Raw genomic sequence first — 23,201 nt, 5'->3', positions numbered from 1 at the left:
CTTGGCTCAGGCGATTAGAGGATCATCAGGGGGTCCTTTTGTCCCTCTGTGGGGGGACACTCCCACTAGGGTTATATCTGGGACTCTCCACCATTTGACCTTAGAACTGAAGAAGCCTCTCGGATGAAGGTGAAACGTCTTCAAGCAACTTTTAGAAGTCCAGACGCTTTTCTTTGCAAGTTTCTCTTCATTCTTCCTCCATGGAGAGATGTTCCAAGTAGTCTTGGCTCGAGACAGGCGTCCTGCAGGACTACCTATGACTGTCCACTGTTTGCAGTCGTGGTAGAGTAATGTTGCCCACCAGGAAAACCATGGATTGGAGAAGAATGTGACATGGTAACAATGAGAGCTCAGGAGATGGCAAATACACTAGAAGAGCTACCTTTATATCACGCTGAGCTGAGGGTTTGTCAAGCCCAGCTCAGATTTTCAGGAGAAAGGTGATCTGAACCAAAAGCAGGAGATCATCACTGCTGGACCGAAGGCTTCTGCTGTTTGCAGTGTATACTGCTGTGGATGCTGCATCGTGTGACATGCACTAGATGTTTTATTCAGACTGAACTCTTTCTTTGTAGTGTTTACCTGGAGAAGATCGGAGGGGCTGGCTAAAATGATGAAAACTCGAAGCAGATCAGAACACCGCTTTGAAAACTTGTACGTGATGCTGTGGGTTTGAGGGGGATTCAGTGACCTTGTGGGGCCGTAACAGACAAATGACAGCAGTGTAGTGGATGAAATAAAGAGTGAAGATGTTATATTTGTGACTGTAGCAGGACCAAGGCTCAAAAGGTTGCAGGCGTTGTTAATTGAGCAGACGATGGACGGCATCAAGCCCTCTCCTCGACAGCTACAGGATCACAGTCTGCAGGTTCAGTTAATCTAAGGATTGCATGGTTTGCGAGGCCTATGCAATGTTTTAGCATCGATGCGTGAAGTTAAGAGCAGACAGGGAGGTTATTTTTGCACTGGGCTGGAATGACTCAGTTTACCTGTCAAAGGCTATCACGGCTGGGAGAAAACCCTCAGCATTAGTAAAGAAGGACCACGGTGGCCTCTGGGTAGAAACACTGCTGTGTGGCTACACTGCTATATTTGTACTGTGGTATTAGGTCAGATAAAAATATCATAAAGCATCATTAAGTAAAAACGTTACAACGTTACAACGTTACAACGTCGGTTTTATTTCAGTGATAATGGCCATTGCTTAAGCTGCAATACAACAGGAAGTTACTCATATATAGTAATTTCCCAGACCATATTAAAAATTCATTAACAGGAAATACAAATGATGGGAAAATGCCACAGCATGGACATTAGAACAGTTGGTGAAAATGAGGCTTCATTGAACTGGAATTACAAAGACCAGGAATGTGAGATCCACCAGCCACAACTGAGGGTTTTTACACGTCATATCCTCAAAGTAGAACTACAGTGATCAAAGGAATCGACTTTAATGTTATTGTTTCTTTATTTATGTCAAATTTAACCCCCTAAAAAAGCTTTAATCTTTAACTAGTCTTTGGACTTAGCCACAGTACGGTCAGGTTGACAGTAGGGATGCACCGATACCGATACTGGTATCGGGTATCGGGCCGATACTGTAAAATGTGTGTGTACTCATACTCGTAAAAGTTAACCAATACTAACTTATTTCATTAATCAGAGGGTGGCTTGTAATTTCTGTTGTAGTTTTGTAAAAATTGGTATCGTTGCATCCCTAGTTGACAGTTTATGGGTAAAATGTGGCCACCAGGCACTGTGACACACTTCCATATTATATTACCTTGGCGTCCAGTAGGAATACAGGAGAATCATGTGAGGAATCTAAGAGTTGTTTCTTAATTCAATGCAATTCAGTTTTATTTACACAGCACCAAATCACAACAACAGTCATCTCAATGTGCTTTATATTGTAAGGTGACCCTACATTAATACATACAGAGAAAAACCCAACAATCATATGACCCCCTATGAGCAGCACTTTGGTGACAGTGGGAAGGAAAAACTCCCTTTTAACAGGAAGAAACCTCCAGCAGAACCAGGCTCAGGGAGGGGCGGGGCCATCTGCTGTGATTGGTTGGGGTGAGAGTAGGAAGACAGGATAAAGACATGCTGTGGAACCGCTGAGTGTTGTCCCGTCGAGGTGGCTCTTGTTGTGCATTTATGGCACCAAACCACAAATGCAAAGGAAGAAAGGATCGAGCACCCAGCTGCCTGACAATATTCAGGCAACCCCGTCCAAAGCCCCACAAAGGACCCAGCCCCCACACCCCGCTGGCCCCGCCCAGATCAAGGAGCTGTCACAGCAGACAAAAATGTGAAGGCCGCACATAGTCGCCATGGCACCCACCAACCCACCACACCATCCCCCATGGAGATACCAGGAGAGGCATACTGGCCCACTGAGGATCACAGAGGAGCAGACCCAGGGGGGTGACAGCACAGCCCCCACCCACCAGTCGTGCAGCCTATATTGTATTTTATCTTGTCAGCCCCACCTAAAGGGGACAGAGGGATTAGTGAGTTGCATTAGTGGGGCAGTGAGTGAAGCAGGGGAGCCAGTGTCACTGCGATACGACTCCTCAACACCAGTCTGCCCCCACCACCCATAACGAGTCCTGCTGTGTTCTATAGCAATGATGCATTTTATGTGTATGTGCCAGGTTAGTGCTGTGGATTCAAAGGAGCACAGTTCCACAGGAGATCAGGATAAACCCCAGTAACCAACCCTGCCCCCGCCATCACATATTCTCAATCCCAGCAAACCTGTTTGCATGCTCTCCCCATGTCTGTGTTCTCTCTGGGTTCTCTGACTCCCACAGTCCAAAGACATGCAGTTAATGGGGTTAGGTTGATTGGGTATGTGCCCATGAGTATGAGTGTACACGGTTGTTTCTCGGTGTTAGTGACAGTCTGACAGAAGCCTCATGTGGGCTGTGTAGCCCCTTTACAACTGCAGTGAGAGCTCAGACCTGTTTCTGGTGGGTGGTGGACTCCTCCTTCCCCTGATTCCCCTTCTGCCACAGAAGACTGTGGCCTCAGAAACTCATATCTGCTTTTTGCAAATGAAGCAAACCTGTTGGCTTCACCAGCAGGGGCGGATCTAGAAGGGTGGCATGGGGTGGCAAGTGCCACTCTAAAATGATCCCTTGCCACCCCAAGTGCCGCCCCAGTTTTGCATATGACAGTGCTGTTTATCAAAATAAGATCGCATTAACAGTTTGAGCGTAGTTACAGTCAGCAGTGAATATAAATGCTAAAACTGAATATATTGCATACTGCCCCCCCCCCCCCCCCCCACCAGTAACAAATGGTTCAGCCCATAGCAGGACGGCTTTTTTCTTGTTTTCAGTAGCAAGCGATGCTCATGATTGTGCCAGAGCACATTTTGAACAACACCATGGGAATTTCGGATTTTACACAGGTGGGTGGATGTTCTTTGTGTGATTTCAGATCAGTAATAGTTATATTAATAGTAATACTAATGCAGTATGTCAGTGAAAAAACAACTAAATTCAGTTGAGATGAAAAGACACCAAACAAGGCAAGGAGGAAAAACTAAAATGAAACAATTTGAGGGTGAAATACAAACGTAAACTCAAAAGGAGTCAAAAATGTCCGGTTGTATTTCAGACCTCAGAGGGTGAATCCAACAAATCATGAAAAATTAGGTTTACATTTTTGTTCATGACAGTGCAGACTTCTGACATTTTGTGTAATTTAAGCTGTAACAATGTGACTGTTTTCTAACAAAAAACAGTGAAACTTAACTTAGACTTGTGTTTGTAAATGAAGCGCCCCATGTTGTGTAGCTTTCTGGAGTTTAAACTTATTGGGCTACATATTTATTTATTATACAGGCTGTACATAACATCAAAACTCACATGTTTTATGTAATTAAAGTGTGTAATCATGTGGGCTACAGACAATAATTAAGTTATAGACTATATTTATATAAAAAACGTGTATACTTACTGCATTTGAATCATTTAACCATATGTAACCACCTTCATATGTGTTTGGGGGGAAAAAAAGGCTTTGATTTTGCCATCCTAAGAAAATTTCTCTAGATCCGCCCCTGGGCATTAAGACGTCCAAGTCCCTCTTCAAGCAAATTAAAGAAGTCCAGACGCTTTTCTTTCCAAGCTCCTTCGACAACATCATTCATAGAACAACTTCCAGCTTCTTTTGCTCGGCTACAGTTTTGATGGATTTGCATTTAAAGATGCAACAAGACTAAAATGGTTAGTGTCAGGAGGTCAAAGGTCAGAGCTCCTGTGGGTCTGAGGGCGGCCTCACGTTGGAGAAGGATGAAGGAGTCTGACCTGAGCCAGTGTTTGACATGAACACATCAGCACTGCTGTCAGTGAGCCTAACGACAGCCGTTAGCATCATTTCAGTGTTTCAGTCATAAAAACACTTCCTGTCACTGTGGTGGTTACAGTGACATCATGCAGTTTGTGCTTTGACCTCCAGAGGGCGACAAATCAGCACAGACAGAGAGCTCCATTCAAACTTTGCTGCCATCAGTAATAATTCTTCAAATATAATCATCAGTGTTTGAGCAGTTATGATATCAGGGACGATCTAGACATGTGTGACAATACTGAACATGTCACATGACACACCTTAAACATCATGTGATCCACTCTCAGTCTGCACTTTCATTCATGACTTCAACAGGTTGAAATGAGCTTTGAACAAACATCAGTTCAGTGTTGAAATATTTAAACGCTGCAGGAAAAACAACAAAGTGATGACGGATGTTTGTGTTTCAAAGATGAGAAACAGCAGAAATAAATCACAGCCTGCCAGAGGTTTGGGGTTTCCGAGGTGCATGTGAACGCAGCACACAGTGTCCAATGCTCCAGATTGCCCTCAAATGTCTCTTTGGGTGTTTCCTTCCTGCTCAAAGTTTACTTTAACTTCCTGAACTTCGTGGAGTGGAGCTTGTTGCTGGTGTGTGAAGAAACTGTAAGTTTGCTTTGTTTCCTCCTTTAACAGTTTGTCTTTAGGAACTTTACTGTTTGTTCAGCTCATGTTTGATTTCTTCACACAACAAACTGTGTGTGTTTGTATTTCCGGTCTCTCCATTAAAGTCAGTGTGTAATGTTTCCTGGCTAACATCAGCTGTGTGCAGCTTAGTTCAGCACAAATCTGCCGCTCCATAGTTCACGGTAACGGACTCACAGCTGGACCAACGAGGCCGAGTGTGTCCGCCACTCTGAGCTACGTTCGTGTTTGTGTACTTGTAGTTTGTACTTTGTGAGTTCACTCAGAGCCCACAGAGGACGCAGCGTACGTGATGACGTCACAGCCCTTTACCTCCTTTACTGTCACTGTCAGGCACGTGCAGAGGGGGGGGCTAGAGGGGCTTGAGCACCCGCCCCTTTCCTGATGGTTGCCCAAAGTGCCCTTTTGTTGAGGCAACTTTTAAAAAAATATATATATATTTTTTTTTTTTATGTGTGTGTGCGTGCGGAGTCCTGTCTGTGCCCCTCAACAATAATATTTAACTATTAATCACAGTTTTGCTAAATAAAAGGATCTGGCTTGCATCAGTCACATGATCGCATTTAACCAATGATCGCCCTTTACGGCAGAACGCGCTGGTTACGAGCCGGGAACGAGCTCACAAAGAGCACACGCATTTTTTGCGGTCCGGAGCTGTAGGAGAAACACAAATTAACTCAGAGACACAGACTGATGCCACAAAACCAGTAAGTAGGTGTACAGCGTACACTGTAGTGTGTAGCACACAGGAGTGTTAGCTTATTACGTACACGTTGGTAAGTTGTCTTGTTGCAACTGACGCACTGAAACAAACGAGCGTGCTGTGTGTGCAACAGCGTGACAAACATTACCTGTCCTTTTATTAACTGCACAAGTAGTGCTGGTCATAGCTGCTGGCTACCTGTGTAAGGCTGTCATGGGTCTGTAGCTCTGTCCACCGTTTTAGGGAACATGTTTAGTTTTAAAGTAAGTTTCCGGGCTTTTCCTGCCTTTCTGGAGGGATTATATTTCACTAAAAAACGATCTAATATGCATGTCCACATAATTATGCATTATTATAATTATAATATATTAAAAAACACACGCTGTATTTTAAAGAACATACATTAAGAAGCAGATTATATTAGATTTATATTTTAAATAAGACAAAATTTGGATTTTACAGCAGTAAAATGATTGTATCTCTACAGTTTAAAAAAGCTTTGCCCCTGCACAGAGTGGATAGTGAAACAAATGGAATCATCATAAATACATTATTTCATATTTATTACTTCCCCCTCTTCATTGCTTTATTATTGTAGCTCTAGTAATAAATAATAATGTAAGGATTCTGGATCAGCACCGTGATGCCCATAGTATATACAGTATTCTGAAGAAGGTCTAAAATGTCACTGTGTGTGCATGTGTGTGTTTTATTTAGATGGATTTAAAAAAAATATATTACTCATGATATAACATTGTCCAGACATGGCTGGTAAGGACATGAGGAGGGTACAGTAGGAGCTGTGTGAGGCTACTAAAGGCAGGGCTATAACATTTTTCTGTCATCATTTTATTATAGATTAAGTGCAAGAGTTGTTAGGTGTGGATAATTAAATTATAGTTTATTGCAATAGCAAGTTGTGCCTTGTTCTCAGATAGACAGCAAGTGGAGAGTGATATATGAAATGATGGGATGGAAGGAAGAAGAGAAGCAAAGAGTGATTCACAGGCAGAGCCTAAATTATTTCTCACAGTTTTTTGTTGCTTTATGGTTCCAAGCGCTGTCACCAATCTTTGCATTTTGTTATTATCTCATGACACTTGTTTAATCAGCTACCATCTCTCCTATGGACTTTTTACTGTCTACAGTCTCAGATCAACACAGCCCTGCCCTTCCCATATTAGATTCTTGATGAATGTGTGTTGTTGTTATTCAGCCTGGTTCAATGTGCCCCTTTTTAACTTTGAGCACCTGCCCCTTTAAACCTCTCTGCACGGCCCTGGTCACTGTGATTAATATTTACACACGAGACACCTGCAGAGCTCTGACGCTAAGCTAGCCACACAGCATGCTAACGCTAAGCTAACGCTAAGCTAACACTAAGCTAACACTAAGCTAGCGCTAAGAGTTCTTACAGACACGAGTTAAAAAGCTGCTTTTAGTTTGTGATCAGAGTCCAGGACTGAGAGCAGCAGCAGAGCTGATGGATGATGAATTACTGGATGGAAGAAGCTTCTCATTAGCAGTGAATCAGTGTGTGTGCAGTTCTCTGCAAACTCAGCAGGAAGAATTAGTGTGAAGCTTTAACTCTGCTGATCCTCTTTGAATCATGGATCAGCTGAAATGTTTAAAATGTTGTTCACACGTGTTGAACTGACTGAAGCTTCCTGTCACAGTGAATCAGTGTGTGTCAGTGAATGCATCGTGTGTGCTTCAGGCTCCATCTAGTGGACTGATAGTAGAGCAGCTGATGGCAGCTTCCTCTGCCTCACACTGCTGTCTGACTGCATTCAGCTGACACTGAGATGAAGCAGGAAAGAAGCAGCTGATATTTGGACAGCACACATGATGGAAAGGAGGATTTCAGTTGATGTGCACATGAATGATTTGTGTTTCCTCTGCAGGTGAAGGTAGAAAGTGTGTGTGAGCTGATGTGAATTGAGCAGCATGGATCAGTGTGAGGACAGAGAGGACGGAGTCCCTCCCTCTAAAAGCACTCTGTGTGGGGAACATGAGAGCCAGACCAAAGCTCAGAGGTGAGATGACCATCTCTAACTGTCCATGACTCTTCTCCATGTCACAGCTCAGCACTCACATCACTGCTCCATCATTATTCACAGGAAGAAACGAGGAACTAAACGTAAACATGAACCTGAAGCCAGCTGTGTGTCCTTAAAGAGTGACTGGTCTAAACATCACCCCCTTGATTTTAAAGTCCAGCCTGTGTCTGCTGCAGAGAGGTGAGCTGTTAGTAACATGAACTCTTTGATTAAAATGCTCGATGCTGTTAGATATAAACTGCAGTACAAACACGTTATTCCCTCAGTCCCATTTAAACTGTCTTTTAAAACAAGCCTTTGGTTTTTAAACAACTCAAAAACCCACTTCAGCAAACAGGAAGTGATCAGAGCGTCCGTCCACTTCCTGTCAGGCCCTGCAAACATTTCATATTGAAGAAAAGTAGTTGATATCTCACATTTTTACTCCACCACATTCAACCATTTTGACATTTTAGGCCACAGCATGAAACTCTTGTCACATGACTCATGTTATGTTATAGAGTCATGTGACCACCAGGGAGTGATTTGTATGGATGAAACACATTCAAATCAATCTGATTCATCAATGGAAACATTTTTGGTGTAAATGCACTAACACTGAAAACGCTGAAGATAAAAACACAACAAATGAAATATGAACAAATCGAGGCTTTGAATACACGTGTGTGTGTTTGAGACACAGAGATAAATGGATTGTGTGTCTGTCCTATTGTTGCATGAGGATTTTATTGTAGATTTTGTGCGTGTACACTTTTGACCACGAAGGTGTTGAAAGGGCATAAAACAGTTGGAGGCACAAGAGTAAACACTAGTGCTGTCAGTAGATTAAAAAATGACTAATTAATCACACAATTTTCTGTCATTAATCGTGATTAATCACAATTACTTGATCAATAGCTGCAGTTACATTTTTCAACTTTATATTTAAGCCTGTAACAGACGTTTACACCATATAATGAAGTAAATGCAGAATAAACACAAACAATGTTAAATGCTTCAATTCAAAGAGACTTTGAATAGTTTTCTTCAGTCTTTAACTTAGCTTCTCTCCTGTAAATACAACTTTGTAACAAACATATATACTAAAAGTAAGTGTGCACTAACATATGATAATATATAATAAACTGCTGTTAATGAAAATGTTTAATCAGATTCATCACAGGGTTACTGTGGATTAATTTGGATTAATCACGATTAAATATCATTTTTAATGTAAACTAATCAAATTTCATTTCATGAGCAAACAGACTCGAGAGAAAAGGGCAAATTTACACACTTAACATGTTTATTGAACGACTCTGTAAACATTGATTAACCTCCTGAATGAGCCGACCCCCCCAGGGACAGTCCTGCATGCTAATGATGGGCTCTGCTCTGTACGTGCATGATTCTGTCAGCCACAAACTCCTCAGCTGATCCTGAATCTGAGCCCATCTGTAAAACAATCACTTTCTTCACAAGTCTGTGGAGGTGGCACTGATCATGCAGCAGTCTAACACACTCTGTCACTCTTCTTCAAGTCTTTGACACGAGGAACCAAAACTATGTTATTAACAATATTAACAGGTCTGCAGTTTGTCCACTTGGCAGTTGTGTCATCAGTGCTTTGCATTATTGTGATATTTTAAGCTGGAAGTGCTTCGGTGAAAAGAAAATTCCTTCTGTCACAATGTGCAGAATACTTCATGTTGGTCGGCTGGTCCGTCTTGTTATTTTTTTAATACTCAAACTTTCCATCGAGAGGTCAGTGTGTGTTTATCATCTTCCATATTGAGCTGATTGGTTCAGCTGCCGTCACTAACAGATGTGCTGCACATCTGCACGTGTGCAAAGGTAACTCTACTCGGACAAACTGCCCGAAGTTCGTTGATAGAAACATTTCAGGGATTTTGAGTCGTTCTGCACTCCAGATGTGTCGTGTTAAAGGTTTTTATCATGTTAATCATGATAACAGATGAACCCCCTAACCCTAACCCTACATGTTAATTTTGACAGCACTGGTAAATCCTTTTTAATGTTCTTCTGTCAGATCATTGATTATACTCGACTCCAAATACGAGACTCAGAAAACTCAAAACTAAAATCAAACCAATGAGAAAAGGACTTCTTGTGTTAGAATGAAAACATATGGAAGTCGTCAGGTTTCAAACACTCGATGAATCTACTGCACAGTTACATTCAGGGACCTTTGGCCTCCTGAGAGCATTAGTTGATGGTTCATCACAGTTTTACCTTCCAGTGAGTGAATTTATCAGTTTGAAGTCTCAAAGTTTCCTCTGAGCTTCTGCAACATCATCACTTCCATCACTGATGAAAGAAAGTTCATAGAAAACAGAAAATATATGAATATAATAACATATAAACAGCTGCAACTTGTATCTTTACTGAAGCTCAGTATTTGACACAGAGTTCACTCACATGTGATGTGACAATAGAAGTGATTTGATTTGAGAGTTCAAACTCACTGCTGTAATAACTTATAATGATTAGTATAATAACTATAATATTGTCCATCTCATATTTACACTGACTTTAGTCTCATGAACAACTATTTGTTATTTACTAGCTAATCTTATATGACTGTTCAGTACAGATATGAAGCCCAACAACACTGCTACAAACAGGAGGATTTAGTGTTTGTGTTATTACGAGTGCTGAACAAGAAGAGTTCCCAGATGGTACAGTGGACACATGTGTGACTGCTGTGATTAAAGCATCTTTCTTTCAGCTTAACGAGTGAACCGTCAGCTCGTTCAAACACACGTTAAAGTCCGTTTGGCTCGACACCACCGAACAGAGGCAGCAATATAACAGAGCTAACATTAACAGTGCTGTGAATCCTGCTTGTGCCGTGATATTCAGGACTGCAAACCGAGCAGCATCACTGACTTTCAGCTTGTTGTGTTTGTGGATATATGACTGACTTTAATTATCCATCAAATCATCACATTCTCTGTAAGATTAAAGTCAACTATTGAACGACGTATATTTTGAAGTAAAGGCTTTAAAACCAAGTTAGTACAAACATCGCTGATGTCACATAACTTTCCCGACATGTGGCCAACAGTAATGTTTTAATGTTCTTCATTATTAAACATTTGCGCATAAATAAGTGACAAAATATTCAGTACTTACTTTTCAAAGTTTACTCTTTGGCCGCTCCGCATCTGCCGTCTGCGGCAAAATTATCCAAACCACCGCCACGCTATGAAGTCTGGGATATGTTTGGCCATGAAGGCTACACCGACCCATCCTTAAAATTCAGGGAACTAAAGGACGCATTTGAGGGCCGCATTTCGAGCAGCCTTTGAATTGGGACAGCCTTCGTCACGTCGCTGTGACGTAATCGGCCTTAAAATGCGGCCTTTAAGGCTGCAGACCCTGAATTAGGATACAGCCCAAATCCGGTCATTGGTACTTCCTGGCTTGTGTAGTTACTAGGTAACAAAAGCTCAACACTGCCCCTAGCGTCCTGGATCACTTCTGTTGTGATTTTATTTTTGACTCATAAACTAAGTGCTCAGCCAGACTGAAAAACAGGAAGTTAGTGTAGAGCTGTACAAACATATTAATAAATACAGGAAACCAGACACAAAAAAAGAGGAACTAGTAACATACAAGGAGTTGTTTTTATCAAAACTATGTGTGACGTGTAAAGTACCAAAATAACACCAATATGAGACACATTTTTAGCTTCTAATGTTAGAGATTCTGCAACTGGCTTTGGGCTGTGCAGGGCTCTCTCTTCCGGAAGATGATTGAATAAAGAATCATAAATGTTTTGACCAGTCCTGAGTCGGGTTTTCTCTGTTCTCTCATGGGGATCAAAGAATCGGGTTTAATATTTGGTATTTCCTTTGCAAAAGAGAGAACAAATGTGGCTCAAGTTTGGATCTAAAATGAGGCGAACAGAAGACCGGTCTAAAAAGATTTAAAGGTAAGCACAAGCCTGTTCAAAAAAGCAAATTTTGCATATTGGATGAATTCTAAATTATCTGTTCGCTGAGTTGACGATCTTAACTATTAAATTGGCTCAGTAGTGGTAAAACTAAATTTCTGAGAATAAAGGTAAATCTTTGGGGTAACAATAATTAAATTTTGAGAATGACAGTACTGAGTTAAAGGAAATATGGTATTTCATGGTGAAAGAGAAAAAGAAGTTAATGTGTGTGTTAAGAAAACACAGTAAAATAGGTAATTGGTTATTTCTTTGAGGGCCTTAAGTCCCTATTGGTTATAAGGTTGGACCTACATCGATTAAAACCTGCTGTTTTGATTTTTGTTTCAAATTAATGTCAGTTAGGACGGAAGTTAGACTTCTAGGAAGTGCATAAGTTCAGGGGTGGGAACCCCCTAACTTTCAAAGACTTGTAAAAGGACCCTGCGGCGTCAGCATAATCCCAGTTGGTGACTGGAAGGACTTGGGACCCTTCTTAATAACCAGTGATTGAAGAATCACTTTGCCGTTCAGAACGGCATATGCACTTTTTTGGGCAGCAAAGGTTGGACCTTATATTATATTAAATATTATATTAAAACAAACTTTGTTATGACACATGAACACTGCTGCAACTATGAATGAAGATCAGGAATTTAGGGGTTTTAAAAAACGTTGAAACCAAGCACACCATTGTTTTTCTTGTGACATTACCAATGAGGTTGATGTGTCACATGGCCCTCTTCCTATTGAAAAAACAAAAGTTGTATCCAAGGTGGCCGACTTTTATTGGCCACCATGGTCACCACCCATCTTGAGGAGTTTGCCCCCTCACATATACTAATGTGCCACAAATATTTTTTCATCACTGTAGTGACTGTTGTGGTAAATTATTATAGCCACTGTAGAGGCTATATTAATTTATTAAAGTTCTCCCTTTCTCTTATATTTAATATAACCACACTACGGATGGACAAGCGCCTGTTTTTATGCGTTTTTGTTGGTAACAACGAGTGTAAGGGCAGTATAGCACAGTATAACACTTGAAAGACAACATACTACATAGTACCACATAGTATTAGGTAGCGTGGCTCTGCCGTCATCTTGTTTGTTTGGCACATAAACCTTTCACAATAAAGCTCAAGATCCTGTTGAGACTTTTCAAAATAAACGGAATCCGGTGAAAGAGGATGCAGAGTGTTTATAGGTGAGAAGCAAAAAAGAGCCGTCAGGTGCTAAAAAATAAGCCTTACACTCAAACATTAGAACAGGCTTTTCCCCGCAGCACACCGTGTAATAAATACTCACGAAGAAAATACAAAGAACTTATGTAAAAAAATGTATCGTTTCATACATTGGTCAAAACACTCAATTCCAGGTACACGACTCCCCACTGGAAACACTTCACACAATTCGAGTTCCCCGAGATTCACAGAATTGACAGAAAATGTTAAATTTCTGTGATTTATATCGTTATTGGGATGATAGATGTCTTATATCGGGATATGAGATTTTGGTCCTATCGCACAGCCCTACTATCACCTCTGCTCTCCTGCTCACTAACTGCAGCCTGAGCGTGGTCGCTGGTCCACCTACTGTCAGACTTGCACATCTGTTTGACCATAAGCAGTTATAGTGTCAACAACTGTTGGAGGTCTTTATAATTACAGTGCAGGTGGATGTATAGATGTAGTAATGAATTGAATTAAACCTGTTGGCTTCTGTCTGTTTAAAAATCCTTTGTTATAAATGTTATAACAATATAAATGTTTGTTATATTGAATCTGCTTCAACAAGAAGTAATTACAACAACACAAGTGTTTGCATTGTTTATTTATGCTGACTTCATTAGACCAAATAAAATTATTATATTAAATTAGTGAAAACATTAACAGATAATTAGATATTAGTTATCAGGTATGTCTAAGGCAAAGTGAGATGTTGAGACAGAAGAATCATGTTAGAAATTAATAAAACGAATGTAGATGAATGTAGTATTTATTTTCAAAGGGTTTTAATCATATTAGTATAAAAAGTCATAATTACTTGTACTCTAAAATGCTATGTTCCTATATAATAATACCAAATAATAGTTATCAATTTCTATTTGTACACAGACTTAACTCAAAGAGCATATGTCAGTCTCACTGTCTGTGTGTTTGACCTCAGCTGTCCCTCTAATAGACTCATTTCTAATGGTGTCCCTGTTTGCCACTCCCAATAAAACTCTGCCACCTCCCCCTTTTGGGGCAGAGAGTACGTAACACAGAGCTGTAACTCTTAAAATTCTCCTCCTTTTTAAATCAAAAATTCACAGTTAGGAAAAAAACAACCAACAACAGAAAATCAAAACAATATCCTTGTGTCAAGGGGAAATTGTACCCTAGTAGTCATTATAATCTTTTAATAATATAAGTTTACTTATGGTAGAATACTGCTTGTAATCATTTGTGTTTAGAAGTATATAGTTGATGGCATATTGAAAGAAAGTCTCATCCTAGGAGGTCTGTGTAGCATGAAGAGGGGGGTGCGTTCACTCCTCTTCAGAGTGCTCTGGCTTTTACACCCACACCCACATCCTGGGAGCGTGGGAAAGGGGCATACCTTCTTTTATTGTTTTATGATAGGATAAACGTATCTCTATCTGTTTTACTCTAAGTGCCTTTTGTTTAGATGAACTGCTGGACTTCCAGACCAGCAGGTTTAGGGAAGTCTTCATGGGGTCACACTTTGACCCCCCCCACACACACACACATATACGAAACCACATCCCAATCTAATGAACAAACACACCCACCGATGTATATAAATAAAGACCAGGGCAGTGGCAGGGCGCGAGTCTCGGAGCCCTCACTTCTGTGCGAGTGTTCTGTGACTGCCCTTGCTGCAAGTAAAAACTGTGTGTTTCTCCTCGCTGATTCGAAGCTGAAGAAGTGTCTTAGAATACATCTTTTGACACCTTGTGTTGCCTCGTCCACCTTCCTTTTGTTTTCTGTCCACATTACCACACTTAGAGAGACAAACTGTCACTTCTTATTTTTCTTATTACCACAGACAGCACACATGATGGAAAGGAGGATTTGAGTTGATGTGCACATGAATGATTTGTGTTTCCTCTCAATCATGTTTAATTTCAGGTCAGCTCTGTTTCACACACATGTTCATATGTGAAGCGGTGTGTGTAGGAGTGTTTCCACAAACACAGCAGTCAGGGTGTAAAGAATGTAGGAGTAGTGATGGTAAATTTGATTCTTTTTATTGAATCGAGTTTTAATGAGTCACTCACCAAAGTGAATCGGGTTTTTTGAGTCATTTGATTCACTGAGTCAGTTGACCAGAGAGTGCAAAAAATGTACATTTTCACTCAAACTTAATTTGTTTCTTTTTTCATGTAAATCCCACTTCTAAGATGAATGATTCTAAAAAATCAACTATTTTATAGAGCAAAAAAGAGCAAAAACATTTCTAAAATTAAGCAATTTCCTATCAAAATTGCTTAATAAACATTTATTTTGTTTATTTGTATTTTATTAGTATTTTCCTTAAATGTGTCAAATATATATTTTCTCATCTAAATGTCCACTGAGCTGTGAGCCAGGGGGCGGTAATGCGCCTTAACATTGGTTGCCAACCAAGAGGAAGAAGAAGCTGTGAGCCAGGAGGGAGGGAGTGAGGGAGGGAGGGAGTGAGTGAGTGAGTGGTTCGCTCTATGATTCAGCACAGGAAGGGAGGGGGTGAGTAGCTCAAATGTGCTGTTAGCATGTTAGCAGAGCGATGCTACTGTGAACCGAGGAGCTATTTTCTTGATGTGAGCTTCTACTCAGGGTTTTTTCTTCCAGTTCAGAGCAGAAATGCTTTTGTTAAGAAACTGGCTGTTGTCCCCCCCCCCCCCCCAAATTTTAATTATAAGCTAGATATATTTCTACTAATGGAATTAGTTTGCTAACAGGAACAGGGATGAGTCAGTGAGTCAGTTGGGCTTGTGAATCATGATTCACGAGTCAGTAAAGTGATTCTCGAGTATTGAACAATTCGTTCACGAATCGAACATCACTAGTAGGTGTTTGTGTCTGTAGGACTCCAGCTGCTCCAGCAGGCATCTCCTTTGTGCTTTGCTTCAAACACAGTGTAGGTGGGAACTTCCACTCAGGTGTTGCTGGATGGAGGAGGATGAATAGTTCAGTCAGGGTGAGAAAGTAAGAACTTTCCACCTGAAACCAGCAGAAAGAAGTTTGGACTTTGAAACTCCTGTGCTTCTGTAGAGCGAGTGCATCAGCTCCAGCCTGTGTGCAGCACTTAGTGCCTTTAAGTACAGCTGATGTTTGTCTGCTGTAATAGAGGAGAAACAGCTCATTAGGATCAACAGCAACCTGAGAATATCTCCAAGGACCAGAGTTACCCCATCATCAGATAATTATATTGGAACTCTTATATGACAATGTCTTCTGGACACCATGTTCCTGACTGCAGAGCAGATTTAGAAACCTCATGTCAAACTGGTGCCAGTATAATCTTGATAAAAACTAGTTTGAGTGTTGACTTCATATTACATTTTTCATATACTTCAGCTGATTTTAAGTTTTCTGGTTGTTTTCTAATTGTTCCTGGATCAGAGACTCCCTGTCAGACCGTGTTCAGTGGGGGCTTCATCTTTCCTCAGCCTTAACACCAGCTCTCCACAAGGCTGCCCCCTACTGTATTTTATTCATTATTGATTCTTTACCATTCAGTGTGTGATGTTATTCTCACCACAGAATAATCCATCCAGAAAAGTCAGTCATAAGTAAAATCTAAATAATCCAGAATAAACATGTAATCTGCTGTGAAATATATTAAATAAGTGAAAAATAAAGTGTGGTGAGACCGTGATTCATGTTCTCTCATGACTTACAGGTCAAAGATGGAGGCGTCTGTTAAGGAGCAGCTGCTGGGCATGCTGGATGATTTGGGAGAAAAGGAGCTTGACCGTTTCCACTGGCACCTGCAGAAGGGAGGTGATTTCACACCCATCAAAAAGAGCCGCCTGGAGAAAGCAAGCAGAACGAGAACAGTGGATCTCATGGTGGAAACATATACTACTGACCATGTGATGGAGGTGGCGGGGTTGATTTCAAAGAAGATGAAAAAAGGTCAGTCAGAGAAAAAATAAACAGTCAGTGTGTTAGGAAGACACAACATTCTCATAATTTATTGTATATATTGAACTTAGTTTTCTCTTTCCTCCTCAAATAACCTTTGAGTATACACATCCAGTAATGCATATACTCTTATATATTGTACATATATTTATTACTTTCAGATTTAGCCATTCTTATATTTTGCTTGTTTTACGTTATTGTATTTTGCACAACTCTGTTGCTTGTGAAGCTCGCACACAAGAATTTCACTCGCATGTACTGTACCAGTGTACCTGCACATGTGATGTGACAATAAAAGTGATTTGATTTGAGTACAAATTTACATTTACATTATTTTGAATCTACACAGGTTTTGATTTTCATTTTTAAAAAGCTCATGATTTAAGGTGCACTTTCCTCCAACAGGAACTCCCTCAGCCTCATCACATCCATCAGAATCAGAAGGTAAGTATTCATCAGTCTGTCTGAAGAGACATGGATGAGGCAGAAACACATGAACTCTGAGCTGACCAATCAGAGCTCTGATCAGAAATAGTCAAACAAATCATGCTTTAGGAAAGTTATACAATGACTTCATAAAACATTTAAACCTTCACTCTTTCCAAATCAGTGCAACATGGTCCAGCCCTAACTATATGCTTTAGCAAAAAGGAAAGTTTGAAGCCTAATCTTGAAAGTAGAGATAGTGTCTGTCTCCTGAATCCAAACTGGAAGCTGGTTCCACAGAAGAGGGGCCTGAAAACTGAAGGCTCTGCCTCCCATTCTACTTTTAAATACTCTAGGAACAACAAGTAGGCCTGCAGAGCGAGAGCGAAGTGTTCTAATAGGGTGATATGGTACTACAAGGTCATTAAGATAAGATGGGGCCTGATTATTTAAGACCTTGTATGTGAGGAGCAGGATTTTGAATTCTGGATTTAACAGGAAGCCAATACAGGAGAAATCTGCTCTCTCTTTCTAGTCCCTGTCAGTACTCTTGCTGCAGCATTTTGTATTAACTGAAGGCTTTTCAGTGAGTTTTTAGGACTTCCTGATAATAATGAATTACAGTCGTCCAGCCTGGAAGTAATAAATGCATGAACTAGTTTTTCAGCGTCACTCTGAGACAGGATATTTCTAATTTTAGAGATGTTGCACAAATGGAAGAACGCAGTCTTACATATTTGTTTAATATGTGCGTTGAAGGACATATCCTGGTCAAAAATGACTCCAAGGTTCCTCACAGTGTTACTGGAGGCCAAGGTAATGCCATCCAGAGTAAGAATCTGGTTAGATACCATATTTCCATGATCGACCGCTGTTGAAGTAGCATTCGGGTAGCTGCTCTGCTCCATGTTGTTACAGGGCATTGAAGATGACAACAGTGGGTGGATTATATTCTATCTACATGGATAAATGTGATCTGTGCATATCGTGCGTCTGCGATGAAATCTCTCCTCCAGCCACGCTGTGGAGGATCTGTGCTGTGATAATGCTGCAGCTTTATCTACTCTACTAGAATATAATGAATCAAATACAATGAATTGTTTTAAAATGTTCAATTAAGCTCTCAAAAAACAACAAAAAGCATAAAATAAATAATATATCAGAAAAATCATCAAAAACAACTTATAGGAACAATAAAACAAAATTATTCGAAAATAATTGAACAATCAGACAAACAAATTCAACTTAATAACCAGGACCCAACTTTTTGGTGCTTATAATTCAAACGTTAAACTCAAATATTATCATATTAATAAACACCATCCAACAGGCAATACAACACTGTACCACAAAGGCAATCAATGAAAAACCACATCCCCATACCTGCAACACATAGAAATAAAGGCCTGTGAGTCTCCTGACAAAAGAAAACGGTGCATGCTGTTTAAAAAAAATGGTATGTTAACGTTACAGCTGCATCTTTGGGCTAAAACTCATTAAAAAAAAGTTAAATTAGTGAAATCTGCCCTCTACAAAACTTATGCTGAACGAGTCTGTTAACAACAGACCAAAATGCGGCAGTTCAGCTATACTCAAATTGCAGCTTGTGGTCTTAATAAACTTTCATTAGCTGAGAGCAACGTGGCAGTGACTTACCTCCGGCCATGCTGAAAGGAGCTGTGACCCGGGGAAACATGCACGCGCCTACGAAGCGCATACAAACACACAAACACACACAAACTCGGATCACATAGGCAGGAGATTAAAACACAAAATTAAATATTTCACTAAACAGAGCATGTTTTTGTGAAATTCAAAAGTATAACTCATATGCTACACAAACATCTAATGAGATTTAAACAAAAGTTATTAAGATGCAAATAGATGTATATATAAGTTGTTGGCAATGTATGGACCATAGTAGACTAATCATCTCAACTACTGTTTTTATTCAGAGATTCTTCAGAGGTGTCAACTTAAACTCAAGTCTAAGCTGAAGAAGAAGTTCCAGTGTGTGTTTGAGGGCATCGCTAAAGCAGGAAACCCAACCCTTCTGAATCAGATCTACACAGAGCTCTACATCACAGAGGGAGGGACTGCAGAGGTCAATGATGAACATGAGATCAGAAAGATTGAAACAGCATCCAGGAAACCACACAGACCAGAAACAACAATCAGACAGGAAGACATCTTTAAAGACACACCTGGAAGAGATGAACCAATCAGAACAGTGCTGACAAAGGGAGTGGCTGGCATTGGGAAAACAGTCTTAACACAGAAATACACCCTGGACTGGGCTGAAGACAAAGCTAACCAGGACATCCAGTTCATGTTTCCATTCACTTTCAGAGAGCTGAATGTGCTGAAAGAGGAAAAGTTCAGCTTGGTGGGACTCGTTCATCACTTCTTTACTGAAACCAAAGAAGCAGGAATTTGCAGCTTTGAAGACTTCCAGGTTGTGTTCATCTTTGATGGTCTGGATGAGTGTCGACTTCCTCTGGACTTCCACAAAACTACAATCCTAACTGACCCTAGAGAGTCCACCTCAGTGGATGTGCTGCTGATAAACCTCATCAGGGGGGAACTGCTTCCCTCTGCTCGCCTCTGGATAACCACACGACCTGCAGCAGCCAATCAGATCCCTCCTCAGTGTGTTAGCATGGTGACAGAGGTCAGAGGGTTCACTGACCCACAGAAGGAGGAGTACTTCAGGAAGAGATTCAGAGATGAGGAGCAGGCCAGCAGCATCATCTCCCACATCAAGACATCACGAAGCCTCCACATCATGTGTCACATCCCAGTCTTCTGCTGGATCACTGCTACAGTTCTGGAGTGTGCCATGAAGAACAGAGAGAGTCAAGATCTACCTAAGAGCCTCACAGAGCTGTACCTACGCCTTTTGCTGCTTTTCTTAAAAACAAAGGGCACCAAGTATGATGGACGAGCTGAGACAGATCCACACTGGAGTCCAGACAACAGGAAGATGATTGAGTCTCTGGGAAAACTGGCTTTTGATCAGCTGCAGAAAGGAAACCTGATCTTCTATGAATCAGACCTGACAGAGTGTGGCATCGATATCAAAGCAGCCTCAGTGTACTCAGGAGTGTTCACACAGATCTTAAAAGCAGATAAGTTTGAAATGTTCCAAGAAACAGTCCACTGCTTTGTCCATCTGAGTGTTCAGGAGTTTCTGGCTGCTCTTCATGTCCATCTGAGCTTCATCAACTCTGGACTCAATCTGCTGGAAGAACAACAAACAACCTCCAAGAGGTCTGACACAAAAGAATCTGCAGAGAAACATTTCTACCAGAGTGCTGTGAACAAGGCCTTACAGAGTCCAAATGGACACCTGGACTTGTTCCTCCGCTTCCTCCTGGGTCTTTCACTGAAGACCAATCAGAGTCTCCTACGAGGCCTGATGTCACAGACAGCAAGTAGTTCACAGACCAATCAGGAAACAGTCCAGTACATCAAGAAGATGCTCAGTGAGAATCTGTCTGCGGAGAAAAGCATCAATCTGATCCACTGTCTGAATGAACTGAATGATCGTTCTCTAGTGGAGGAGATCCAACAGTCCCTGAGATCAGGAAGTCTCTCCACAGATGAACTGTCTCCTGCTCAGTGGTCAGCTCTGGTCTTCATCTTACTGTCATCAGAAGAAGATCTGGATGTGTTTGACCTGCAGAAATACTCTGCTTCAGAGGAGGCTCTTCTGAGGCTGCTGCCAGTGGTCAAAGCCTCCAACAAAGCTCTGTGAGTAAACATGAACTCATCGCTTCATTCTTAAAATCATGGGAAATAAATCAGAGGTGCTCAGTTCAAAGATCACTGCCTTTTAATAAAACATAAAAAATAGTCACTTAGTCAAATATGATACTTTAAATATTTCACTCCAGCAGGACATGTCATCATTTCTGAAATATTTTTGTCTAATCAAAGCACAATCCAGATCCAGTCTATAAGAACATTAACTCTGATCCTTCAGCCCATAGCTGGAGGATTTTTTTCATTATTAGGGGCAGATGGGGGTTTTTTTTCGTAACGGTATAAACACTAAAAGGTGGTGTATTGGCCAGATGCTGGCAGATGTATAAAAATAACTCAACTTTTTGGTGGTGGCTATTGTGGAACTTTCACAGATTGAGTAACATTAGCAAGTGGTGGAGGCCAGCAGGTGCAACACGCTGGCAGGTGGATGACGGAAAGGTGAGGCAGGAGGAGGAGAGACCCGAGGCGGCCACCGGTGTCGGTCCGAGTGTCAGGGGAAGTGAACTTCAGGTGACCTGCAGTCTATCTGGGTCAGATATAAACCAAGTTTAGGTGGAGTTTATTTTCGTTATGCTGACTTTTTACAGTCAGTTACAATAACTTGTACTGCGTACTAAGTAGCATGACGGAGTTCCTATACTGCTGGGCGGGTTATTATGATGTTACTGATAGTGAAATTTATTTTATTGAGGTTAATTAGTTTCCAACCGTCCCGCAAAACACGGAATCGTCTCGTATTCAGAGAACATATTCGTGTTGAGCTGAAAAGGAACACAGTTTGAATGAAAAAGACACAAAGCTGGAGTTATTCTGCGTCTTTATGCTGCAGCTGTTTCTTCTTCTCTCATTCTCTCTCCCTCTTTCCCCTGTTGTTATTTCAATCATGAAACTGATCAACGATCAGCTGATCGGCTTTTCTCTCTTGTTTGTTTATCGCTCACTTTGCGCCAGAAAGAAGAAACCAGCGGAGGTTAAACAACGGCAGCACGTTTAAGCTTGATCAGCTATTGTTAGAATTTAATATTAATTTCTAGTATCAGCTGATGTTTGCTGGAGCCACAGCTGTAAAGCTGCTGGTCATGATGGTTTGGATATGTGGTGAGAGGGAAACATGAAGATGAAACCAGGAGATGTCCTTACTGAATCATCAGAGCTGAACAGGTGATGGAGAAACAGGTTTACCTTTTAGGTGACATGGATGAGTTGAAGTTATGAACTGTTTCTGAGAGACAAATAACACCAGGATCCTTTTCTAAGTAGCTGGCAGCTGGTAACTGTGCAGGGGCGGGTCTAGCAAAGTTTTGCCAGGGGGCCAGGTAGGGCATTAACAGGGAAAGGGGGGCACAAAGAAATACTTTTCTATGTTATTCTCATTTAAAATGTCTCACTTTTAACAAATAATTATCTGAGTCTTATACCAAACTTTTTCATCTGATGTAAAATGTATAGAAATCATTATTGCACATAGTCATTTTTTTTCAGTCCCATCTTAATTTCTTCAGAAATTAACCCTTTAACCCTTTAAGACCTACCATAGAACCAAGTCCACCAGAGCTTATATTATATGTTTGCATGCTGTGGAGCCATTTTTGGGAGCATTTCAAGTTGCTATACATCAATACAACCATTACAGCCTAGATTTTAATAATATGTATGAATTAAGTGCATAGTGATTACATAAATTGCAAAAAAGTGCAATAAACTACAAAAAAATTGAAAATCGTTTTTGTTTTTTTAACATATATTTCTAGTTAGAGAAATTTAAGAGGCTCATCCCTCAAAACTGTATATACAAAAAAGTTGCACAAAATAGTTTCCCACCACAGAAAATTTATTTTGAGTGCCTTCATAGTTTTATTTTTGAAATACACCAATTTTTATACACTGCAGGAAAAACGAAAATAAATATTATAGTGCAAATTTGCAAAAAAGCAGCATATGCATCAAAATAAACTATTTCCAGCAGTGCAATATGAGTTCTAAGCATCCTAGAAACGACACAGAATGTCATAAAGTCAAACACAACTTTTAAAAACACCAGTATAGGCTCACTGAGGCCCGGACGGTAAAAAACTACATTTCCACAAAATGACGTCACTTCCGGTTTCGGGCAGGTCATGGCGGACATGCGATAGTTCGCGCTGACGTCTATTCCA

At 40.7% G+C, this 23,201-nt stretch overlaps 1 protein-coding gene across 5 annotated transcripts in view; it reads left to right on the top strand.

The window, feature by feature from the left end:
* The first annotated feature begins 7,626 nt into the window (after positions 1 to 7,626).
* The window catches only part of LOC102777248 (NLR family CARD domain-containing protein 3-like), a 1,099,208-nt gene continuing 1,083,633 nt past the window's right edge, over positions 7,627 to 23,201 (top strand). For 2 of the 5 annotated variants that reach the window (XM_087837895.1, XM_087837897.1), the window contains exon 1: positions 7,627 to 7,752. In XM_087837895.1, coding sequence (XP_087694021.1) covers positions 7,664 to 7,752 — 89 coding nt within the window. In that variant the 5' untranslated portion in view covers positions 7,627 to 7,663. Of the gene's footprint in view, positions 7,753 to 7,836; positions 7,957 to 16,613; positions 16,843 to 17,256; positions 17,296 to 19,232; positions 21,031 to 21,636; positions 21,649 to 23,201 lie in introns of those variants that run through there. The other 3 variants (XM_087837906.1, XM_087837885.1, XM_087837890.1) reach the window with 3 other exon arrangements.

The sequence above is a fragment of the Neolamprologus brichardi genome, chromosome 3 (genome assembly GCF_056152115.1).
Source record: "Neolamprologus brichardi isolate AB-2024 chromosome 3, ASM5615211v1, whole genome shotgun sequence".
NCBI classification, from domain to species: domain Eukaryota; kingdom Metazoa; phylum Chordata; class Actinopteri; order Cichliformes; family Cichlidae; genus Neolamprologus; species Neolamprologus brichardi.
This window is presented reverse-complemented; position numbering and strand designations above follow the sequence as displayed.